Source organism: Sylvia atricapilla, chromosome 3 (assembly GCF_009819655.1).
Source record: "Sylvia atricapilla isolate bSylAtr1 chromosome 3, bSylAtr1.pri, whole genome shotgun sequence".
Taxonomy (NCBI): domain Eukaryota; kingdom Metazoa; phylum Chordata; class Aves; order Passeriformes; family Sylviidae; genus Sylvia; species Sylvia atricapilla.
This window is the reverse complement of record NC_089142.1, coordinates 61,175,770-61,186,427: the sequence shown is the minus strand read 5'-3', so window position 1 is coordinate 61,186,427 and position 10,658 is coordinate 61,175,770. Positions and strand designations below refer to the sequence as shown.

The window sequence follows — 10,658 nt, the reverse complement described above, 5'->3', positions numbered from 1 at the left end:
AAGCCATTCAGATATTCCTTGTTCTTTTTTCATGTTAGTAACAGCAAATCCCTTGATTTTTTGCTGTTTGTTTGTTCATGCATATGCTGAGCTGCAAAAAAACCCAAACAAACAAAACCACCCAAACAAATGTTTGGGATGCTGGTCAGTGTAAAGGCCGGCAGGAATGGGAGGAGAAACCCCTGTTGCATTAAAATAGGAATTGCAGAAAGGTAGAGTTCTAGAGATGGTTTTACATGTGAGCAATAACCAGTACTTCTAAGGTATGTTTTAGGACTACAGAAAGGGGTTTAGAGGTTGTGGATTTTTTGGGTGTTGGTTTCCCAGTCCCAGGGTTAAAACAGTGCTTTTCTTTAAAATTGCACAGCACTTACTGTTTTGGTGTTCTACACTAATGGATTTTTAAATTTTCATTACCTTCAAACACTTCAAACACTTTTTCCAGAGGCTGATGGCCAGCTCATCTCAGTGCCAAAGTAAAGCATTTGGGTGATGAGCTGGCAGAGTCCTGCCTCTAGGTAATTAACTTGCCTCAAAAAAAATAAACCCGAACTGTGAATGGAGCATTCAAGGTAATTACAGTCAGTCTCTGCTGTTTCTTGCTTATTGCCTTGGCTCTTCATATGATTACAGCTACAGAAATGGGGGCACGGCAGCCCCAGTCTGCAGGGGAGGAGGAGGAAGGGGGAAGCCATTTACTGTTGCTGCCATAGAGGAGTCTAACCTGTGTTAACTAAAACCTAAGGAAATGGCTCCAGGATTGGCTGCTCCTGCTAAACAAGCACCACCCTATCTGATACTACAACAGCAGTAAGCTGCATATCCATTTGTGCAGGGAAGTTTGTGGCCACTTTAATCAGCACAGAGATATTTCAGTCTCCCATCGAGTTTATCTAAGAAGTGGGATCACCGCAAACAGCAAGTAACGTGCCGATTGCCTTCACAGTCTACCAGCTATGAGCAGACTTTTGGAAGACAGAGTTGTAAGAAGTTGATGAATGACATCAGCATCTTCAACCATCTCTAAACCTGTTCTTTTTTACTGGTATCAACATCCACCAGGAGAATTCTCACATGGCCACAGCAAGCTTTTCAAAGCCACTGTGAAGCCATTTGAAAATGTCAGGTCCCTTATGTAACCTGGCTGGTATATTTAAAGAACTTACCAATCTGTCCTTCCACCTTCAAGTCTGGGCAAGATAATAAAGAAGCCCCCAATAAACAATACAAAACATCTGTAATGACACAGCCTCTTGGATCCCATCATTATGCAATTAAACAAGTCTAAATATGCATAAGAAAATGCATGTAAACAGAAAATATTTGTAACAAAACAGTTTATGAGAAGGAAACTAAAATTCAGCAGAAGGAAAATAAACCCAGGATACAATATAAAGATATAAAACTTTATTATGAACATATTTAACAATGATTATGCACATAAAGTCTTCCAAGAAACTTCCTTGAAGTAAAATATTGTTTTCCTTCATATTCCACATTAGCATGAAATTTTACAACATAAATTGATAACTTCCTTTATTAGCACAACTTACAGATACACAGAATATTTAACATGTCCTCATGCACACTTTCTCAAAGCAGCATTTAATTACAGCTTCTCATTAAACAGAGCATTTATCTTACACATTTTTGTACCATTTTGGTACACAATTTTTCCATATTTTCATTTTACATATTTACACACTCCTAAAAAAAGTTTTACAGTAATGCAAAAGTTATTACTGGCATAAGCAAAAGGAAATGGGTGGGGAAATTAGGTGACTATGGATAAAATGTCGTTTGGCTCAGAGAAAGACAACAGATGGAAGTCTTTTTTAGCTGGAACTGTTCTCCCCAATATTGGTATGACAGATCCAATGCACGAGCTGTTTCTCACTGGTGTTAAGCCTTAGGCTTCCTCTTTGCCAGTCCTAGGAAAGTTTTCCACCAATTTCAACCCAACTGTATTTGTAAAGCAAATACTACAGAGTAGTTGCTATGACTGGCTTGCACTCAATTATTGATTTCCTACAAGTCCCTTGTAATCACTGTGTACATGGAAGTCTTGCAGTTATGAATGGATGACATCTCCTTCAGAGCCAGGCTCACTGTGTGCTGTGGGGCCTTCTTGTGTACATTCCTTCTTTTGTACAGTTGCAGTACTGATGAAAATAATCACTTTAGCAGTAATAAATGGAAAGCCAGGCTAGCTTCTTAAACAGATTTCTTCTGTTTGACCCTTAGATTTCAATACTATACTCAGAGGTGAATTTATGCCACCTTACTCCCAAGATGTTTACAATCCATATTGGAATATTCTTCAAATACTGTCTCTGCTCTTCAATCATGGAAATCAGAGGAGTCTTGCTAGCAAAACTAGTTCCTCATTTGCTTCATTGCTTTTGCCATCTTACTGTATATTGAATTTGATGCAACAGTGATTCAATCAAGCTACCATAACACTGCAGCACTTCCAAAATAGAAAGCTATTTTGCATGGCAAACATTGCTTAAATATCATCTCAGAAAATGACAAGAGAAATTATTTTCTCACTATTTTCATAGTGAGATACTTTAAGTACACATTTCCCATTCTTTTCTATTTCCACTTTGAATGTGGTGATGTAGTGAAGTTTATTCAAACAAAACAGCAAGAGAAACGGGCTGAAAACAGCTTAGAAAAAACAATCTTCAAGTTAGGTTAAAAATACGTTTTCATTAAGTAATGAAATCTCAAGGCATGATGACACTATTTGAGAGTTAACTGTAACTATCAGTTCAGACTATGATAAGAAACATTAGTGAACTTCGCACATTGATCAAATTTTATCTCTGTATAACAATTTAGGAGAGAATTAAACACTATCAGAGGAAAAATATCCAAGTATGTAAGAATCGTGTAAATACCAGTTTTTGAAAACCTACTTCATGTATCCACTGTTACTCCAATGGAACTTAAAAGGATGTGGCTTATGTAAACAATGCCAAATCGGTTGCCAAGTCTGATTCTGCACATTCAAATAGGGAGAGTTATCTCAGGAATAGTAAAAATGAGAATGGAATCTACAATTTGAGGATACAGAGCATCTCCCATACCCTTTCAAAATAGTCTAAAAAGAAGTGCTGAAGGTACATTTTACTACAGTTTACTGGAAAGAAAACCACCACTAATTTGAATTACTTCTTTAGTGTTTTCCTGTATGTTCTTCTAAAGTAATGCCGATTAAGAAGTTAAAGGCAAAAACCAACTCTTCCTCCCCAACAATTTCCTTGCTTTAGCCATCTATCAGTGCTTTGGCTTCTAACAAAGAAATGATCCCTGGCACAAAAAGGTTTTCATTTCAGATACTCTCCAAAAATTTCACAGCTCTACATAATTTTAAAAGGTTTTCCCTCTCTCCCTCACACACACACAGTGTCTCACAACACATCTTTAGCAGAGCACTGATTTAATCTGAACTATGCTAATGACAGCAAGGGCACAACCACATGCAGCAATTCCTTCAGTTCTCTCGAAGTGAGCTGCTGCCTTGTGCAGCCTCCCCTTCATGATCCTGAACAGCCACCAGGAGGTTACTGCAATGGGCACGCTCCAGAGCAGTTGTTGCATTGAAGTACAACAAATCTCCTTTTTCCCAAATACGATTCATTGCACTAGCAGGACTTCATTGCACTATTCTGTTTAAATGATGAGCACAATTCCCTAGTGCAACCCAGCACCATATCATAGTAGATTAACAGTGCTTTGGAGAGTCTTCTAAAGGAGCAGGGCAGAGAAATTTTACAAGAGTAAATCTCTGTTACAAGTACATGAAAAAAGGAGAGACTTCTAGAAAGGTCAAGTATCTGAAACCAAAAGTAGTTACAAACATCTTAAATAAAGAACCGAACAATGGTGGAGGAGAAAACCAACTTCTAAATAGAGAAGCAGCAGCATTGTACAAGGAATACTTAATTCCTGTATAACTTTGTTCCAGCACAGACTGGAATACAGATAATCACAAAATGTGCTGGTAAAAGTTCCCATCATACAGGTGGTGACTGGTATGATAGAGAAGCTGAACTCGGCACAGAACATGCTCACAAGCTGACTCAGGCACGTTCAATACGTGCAAGATGAGCAAGCACAACTGTTCCTAGCACGTAGAGTAACAATACAACTTAAGGAAAAACTCACGTAGGAAAAAAACCTCTAAAAATGAAATGTTTGGAAATTTGAAACTGTAATTCCTTAGAAAACTTTCATACTCCATTCTCTGCAAGTAACAATCTCCTCCAGCATGTAAGACCAGTAAGAAGTCAGTACTGGGGGTTCCTTGTGAGATTTGTTGTTGCTGAAATATTTCCATTTGAAAGGGCTATTTAAAAAAACCAGCACAGACACTTCTGCTGCAGCAGTAAAGCATGTCATGAAACATATATTATACAAATAATTTTGCACCACTGAGACTATTTTGGCTCACTACAAATTGCCTATTTGCCCGTATCTTGCACTTAAAAATCTGGTAAACATACTGAAATGTATTTTAAAAATGGCCTTAAGTCTGTATCACTTATTTGAAGGAAGAATAAAAAGCTTGTGTCTTCTTGCACTGATTAAAAAAAAAAAAAAAAAAAAAAAAAAAAAAAAAAACATAAACAAAAAACCACAAAAAAATCCCACTTCTTTCCCTGCCTCCAACTCAAAAGGCTAGGGTAGAAAATTGAAAGGGAAATGAGGCACTTCATACCATGGTGGACAGTATACAAAACAACTAATGCAAAATGCAACAGATGAATGGCAGTATGCTGTACACCATCCTAAAGAGAAAAAACAAAAAAACCAACCAAAATCGAGCAGCAAGGAAGCAATTTGAAACTCAGTAGATAATCTGTGAGACTTTCAAACGGAAATAGACAAAGAATTTAGTCCACAGACATCCTGCTATCAGGCATTTTATAAGACATGTAAAAATTTTGGTTTCTTCAGTTTTCACCACAACTAGTTCCAACATTTGTTTTCTCAGTTTTATCCTTGTAAACAGAAACAGAAGCAGGATGTCCTTCCTGGGAGTTGGTGTTCAGATGACAGCAGACTGTAGGAAGCCAGAGAAGTTGTCCACGTAGGAAAACTTCAGAAGTGGCTGAACTCCAGATGAACAAGTCTGTCTGCACTGAAACCAGTCAATCAATCACTGTCGGACTCTTCCTTATACTTGGCTCTAATAGCCTGGCCATTCTGCAGGGGCATCTCTTCATAGTCACTCCTGTGAAACAGACACGTGCTGTAACTCCTGAACACCATGTTCAGATGGAAGTTGAAAATAAAGAGGAAAGCTCTAAGCTACATTGAGGCATCAAATTGTTACTTGGGTAAGAAGCTGGTATCTGTTTTTCCTCCTTGTGGGAGCTATGAACAACACGTGATTTTTCTCCAAAGGATGATGCATAATAAAAGTTATTCCAATGAAAGCCATTTTTCACACAGATTTTGCAAGAAGCAAGCTTGCATTACCACTATTCATCTAACTAACCAAAGGCAAGCTATCCCAGCCTGAACTTGTACAGGTTAGTGCAGTGTTGGTCCCATCCTCACTGTTCCAGCCACTTCAATGTCTTTGGTAAGAGGTGAAAACATCATGGGTGTATTTAAGTGTCCAGCACAGAGACACCTGACTGGGATGGGTTTCAGGTGCTACTATAATTCTCATATTATACATAATAATACAAGTCAAGGAAGTTTTGCTAGGCTTGATTATTCCTCATTCAGTAAGTGCTGGAGACCTAAAAAGCACCACCCTCCTTCTCTGAAGCATTTACATGTGAGCTGACTCTTTGCTAATTCCACCTCACTCCTGTTGTCCTTCCCCGTGTAAAAAGGAAGCCCCTTCCCTTCACAGCTCTTACTGCCTTCGCTCCATGAGCCACCAGCATCATACTTTCATACCTGCCTATATTAGTGCCATGGCAATCCCTTTTAGAAACCAAAAAAACCTCCAAAACCATTCACTGTATTTCTGTTTCAGAAAAGGCTACAGTTCTCTTCTTTAGGCAGGAAACTTCCACTAACAAACCCTTCACTTAATATTAAAAGAATATAACAAAAATATCACACCAGAAGTAACTCTCCATAAGTATTTTGTAATCTTACCCATAAATCACATCATCATCTGAATCATTCAGCATAGAAAAAGCAGGATTGTCTTTCAATTGTGATTCTGGAAAACATAAATAAGGTTTAATTTAGTGTGTTAAATAAAGAAACGTTACTGTAGTGCTAATGCAACACTGTAGCAACAGACACAACAACATCCACAACAGACACAACAGACACACAACACAAAGCAGTCACAACCACAGTTCAACAAAATTATATCCAAAAAGCAATTCTCTCCTTTAAACTCACTGCCCTTCTGCCACATAATTATAGTGTTCTTAAGAGTTAAGAAGACAACATAATTATCTCATTTTTAGATAGATATTCTTCATGTTGTCTAAGTTCACTTCCTCCCCTGTGTAATTTCCTGTATTATATTTTAACCTGCATATAAACTGATTATTCTTAATCAAAATTTCATATGTATTTAAAAAGCACAGACCTCTCAGTTATTTCTAAGCTAAAAATATAGTACACCAAAGTTGGAATCCCTTGACTGCAACTCAGTGATTATCCAGTTATTTTCTATCCTTGAAAGACATAAAGGAAGGACTTGTACCTTTATAGTGAGATGAAAAGAAACATGTATTTTCCAACTGCTGTTTATCCAATTCCCTCTAGCTTGTTTTAAGGCCTTCATTTCTTGCATAATCTCTGCTGCTTGGCTGCAGTTCATAGTTATATGCAAATAAAATTCAATCTAGCAATTTGCCATAGCATCTTTTCCCTGGCAGCATTTTACCTTTTGCTGTCTACAAACTAATATTTCTGCAACCCAGCAGAAAGCTTCCAACTTTATCTGCATCCAGCCAGTTCTTTTTCCATTCTGGATCAAAAAAAAGCATTTTTCTAAAACAGTTCTATTCATCCCAACTCTAAATTAGAGAAAGGATGAGCTCCACTATTTAGTGCCTTCCCTCTGCATGCTCTCAGCATACAAGATATAATTGGACAGGCTGCTAGATAATCTAATCTGTGCCTCCTTTCCCATGAAAGGTTGGGCCACGTCATCTTTTCAGGTCTCTTCCAACCTGGGCTCTTCAATGGTTCTGTATCTTGAACAGAATGCTTAAAGCAGAGAATGTACTCAGTAAAAATATTTCTTTTAATGACCTTTATCTGCTAGTGAGTGAAATGCTTTATGATCATCGTGTAAGTCAGGCTGTATCCTTCACATCAGAATGCAAAACCAGAATTGCCAATGACTCAATCCTTTATCTCCCTTTACATGGGCTCTGTGCAGCCCTCCTCATAGCAAGTTCTCCAAAATTCCTCCCACATTAGAAATCAGTTTCACTTCTATTTTCCAACAGCATTTGGATTTCAGAGTCCTGTCTGCCAGCACGCCAATGTATTAACTTTCATTAGAACAAAGTACAAATGAAGTGATGCTGTTCCTTAAGGGCTGTGAGTCACTTCAAAGGTTGGTGCATTACATGCAAACATCACACTGACTGTAAACTTGATCTAAGTGCACAAGAATTCAAGCCCAGCTAATCAGTTGATTATATTTTGTCTTCCTTCATATTTCAAATACTAATTTGCTCAGGAGCAGTGAGTGCAGCCTCTGCTTATGTTAAAGGAAAGCAAACCAGAACAGTAATGAGACAACCAGAACACAAAGACATTGCACAGCATCTGCTAATCCAGCAGCTCTTGTCATCCCCATTTGCCAGAGAATGGCTCACACTCACCATACAGCGCATTCTTCGAGGGGGAATACACAAAGGCCAATGTGTAGAGATAAAAGTTCAACAACCCATAAAATGATAAGAATTCTGCTGGTAGTAAGTGTCAAGGATATTGCTCAATATAGTTCCACACACATTAACTTTGGAAACAAGACCCAACCCATACATATAGGCTGTTTACCTTAGTGAATTTGTGAGCATGAATGGCTAAACATAACTGCATGTTTTAAATCCAACAGCAACTAATGTACTCAGGCTATTTCAAGGTAAAGCTCCCACCGAAAACAAAGCTTTAATATAAGTAACATTTGTTGAGGTACAGTCTGCTCTTGAGCAGTGGAGTGCATGGTCAATCAAATAGTTCTGCCTTGAGTGCTGAAAGAAGGCAGAGGAAGTTGGGTGTTCAAGTGAGTTTGGTTTGGTTTATTTTTAAAAAAGTTCTTCCTTGGCACAGTGATGAAGAAGGAAGGAGAAAAGATTACATGTGGATAAAACTCAGAAGATGGTTTCTTACCATTGTTTCAGGTGAATACTAAAGGGTTTACATATTGTTTTCTCCTACCTCCCAACTCATACCTAAGCTAATCAGCAACCAGAGCAGCTGCAATCACACAAGCACTCTCAGAAAGTAGAATGTGTTAGGATCTCATGGTTCAGGGCCAGGAATGCCAGTCACAATCCTGCTGTCAACAGACATTAGAAATAGTCTCTCCCAAGCCACTTAAATTCTCTGTTGTGACCTGTATCACATGTAGACTTGGAGCAAATGCATTTTCAGTGCCATGAAAACTATTAATTTCTCATATTTTAGTATGCCCCATGACAACTGGTAAGCATTAAGGAAACAACTGAGGCAGCAAATACTGCCAAATTTGCCATATCTCATTAAAATTAGTTCCATATGCACCAGGCATGCTTATCTACTCTTGGAGAGTATCACAAGCAGTTGTGATGCATGTGATGTGGACACACTAGAGTGAGACTGTCTAGGTCATGACCTTTACAAAGACCATTACAAAAGGCTGACAGGAAATCTCAAACAAAACAGACTCAACTTCATGAGGACACCTAGAAGTCAAAGGTCTCAGTCTTAAGTACATAATTTTAAAGCACCTTCTGCATGAAAACAGATTAACATTCCTACTTGAGCAGTAGCACAACACAAGGATATAGTTCTGATAATGAGTTGACAGCTCAGCAACAAAGTTGTCCTGTAGAACTTGTGCTCCAAAGCGTAGGTAAAGTATAACAATGCTGTGGGGAAAAAAATAAAGCATATAGGTGCACTGTGTCCTTAGGTTGCAGAATTGAAACAGAAGGTTGACAGAAGAGTATATGAGAGAATAATTATGTTATCATTCTGACCATTTATTTCAAGATGCATTTGCTTTGCTAGTTCTAAATTAAGAATGATTCTTTTGTGATTAAAAGTTAGCACTCAGCTGAGAAAAGCAGAAATTCTCAGATTTCGTCCACTACAGACAATCCAAGAGTCAACAGCTATTTGAAATAACAGCTTGGTGTAGGGAAAACAAAAATTAACAGTAATGTAAGAAACTAACTGTAAACTTTTGCTTTGACTAAGTGAAGCCTACAAAGCCCCAGAACAGCTCTGCCAAGTGAACTTCTAAATCTTGAGCACTGCTATGGTAATCAAAATAATGTAAAGTTAGCTCAAAAAGCTTCAAGAAGGGTTAAAAGATTAAGAAATGCCTGCCATCACAATAATTTCAGTTTCATTGACTAATTTATTAGCAACAAAATGTATTCGAAGCCCTGAAAAAAAAGGTTAGAAAAGTTAAGAGTACTGACAAAAGAACTTTGAAAAGCCTTACCTAATGACAAGCACTACAAAGGTTAATGCAGTCAAGAATTTTAACCTGAGATCTGAAAAATATTGAGAAAAGTTGTTATCAGTGAATTTACACCTACATCTAGGAGAAGCAAGGCCATTTGGGAAGAATCAAAAGAACTACTCCTTACCAACATAAGGCATGTTTCGAAGTTCTGAGCATGCCCTCACTATCAGGAACAAAAGGTAGAGAATGTATGTGGTTGCCACCACAAGGAAGAAGATTTTCATTCCCTATAAGGAAAGTGTTAGGTTCTATTATTTAATAAGATTTCATCTATTACTTCTTCCGTAAACAGAAATAATTAGTTCCCAAAAGCACAACACAGAACGGTCCATTTAAGCAGGGGAAGTAGGCTCATGAGACAAGGACGGTGACACATTCAGGGAGGTTTCTGGGGAATGTAAGGAAAGGATGCTTAATAGAAGCCAGGATTTCGTTAACCGAGTTCAGAGTTGGCTGAATCTCAATAATTTTCTAAAAACACAGCTCTTAAGAACAAGGACCCATGTACATCAAATCTTCCTTTACAACAAGAAAGTCTGAAATTTACTAGGGTAAGGGACCTTGGTGGAAGTTAAGATATACAAAACTGAATAACAGGCTTAATTTTTTTTCTTTCAATCCCAACAAACTTGTGGTGTTTAGTCTCCAGGTTTGCAAGACAATTTACTTTTCTCAATGGGAGAGATCTCAGTATGGTCTATGCATGATCCAAAGCAAAACCAAAAGCACTCTAGTCAGAATAAGACTGTCTGACCAGCATTTCCCATTTTCTAAACTGTATTACATATTTTTATAGAAGAAAAAGCCCTGTATCTCCTTATATTGCTTAACTGTACCTGACAATTGGACAGCAAGAAGTAATTTTTGACTTACCTGGAAATTACCTGTGTCAACCCTGTATTGATATGTAGGGTCGTGTACTTCATTCACGCTAGAAAAGATTCAAAATTAAAAAGTGGTATGTGCACAATTC

At 37.8% G+C, this 10,658-nt stretch overlaps 1 protein-coding gene across 2 annotated transcripts in view; it reads right to left on the bottom strand.

Annotated features, from left to right (window-relative positions):
* The window catches only part of TMEM181 (transmembrane protein 181), a 282,632-nt gene that overhangs the window by 254,568 nt on the left and 17,406 nt on the right, over positions 1–10,658 (bottom strand). Inside the window, exons 11-17 of one of the 2 annotated variants that reach the window (XR_010743233.1) lie at positions 10,559–10,616; positions 9,810–9,912; positions 9,662–9,713; positions 8,998–9,080; positions 7,830–7,919; positions 6,130–6,196; positions 4,515–5,245 (exon numbers count right to left, since the gene is read on the bottom strand). Coding sequence is in view for 1 of the 2 variants with exons in the window: in XM_066315551.1 (XP_066171648.1) it covers positions 5,167–5,245; positions 6,130–6,196; positions 7,830–7,919; positions 8,998–9,080; positions 9,662–9,713; positions 9,810–9,912; positions 10,559–10,616 (532 nt within the window). In the remaining variant the exon portion in view is untranslated. Of the gene's footprint in view, positions 1–1,392; positions 5,246–6,129; positions 6,197–7,829; positions 7,920–8,997; positions 9,081–9,661; positions 9,714–9,809; positions 9,913–10,558; positions 10,617–10,658 lie in introns of those variants that run through there. The other variant, XM_066315551.1, reaches the window with a different exon arrangement.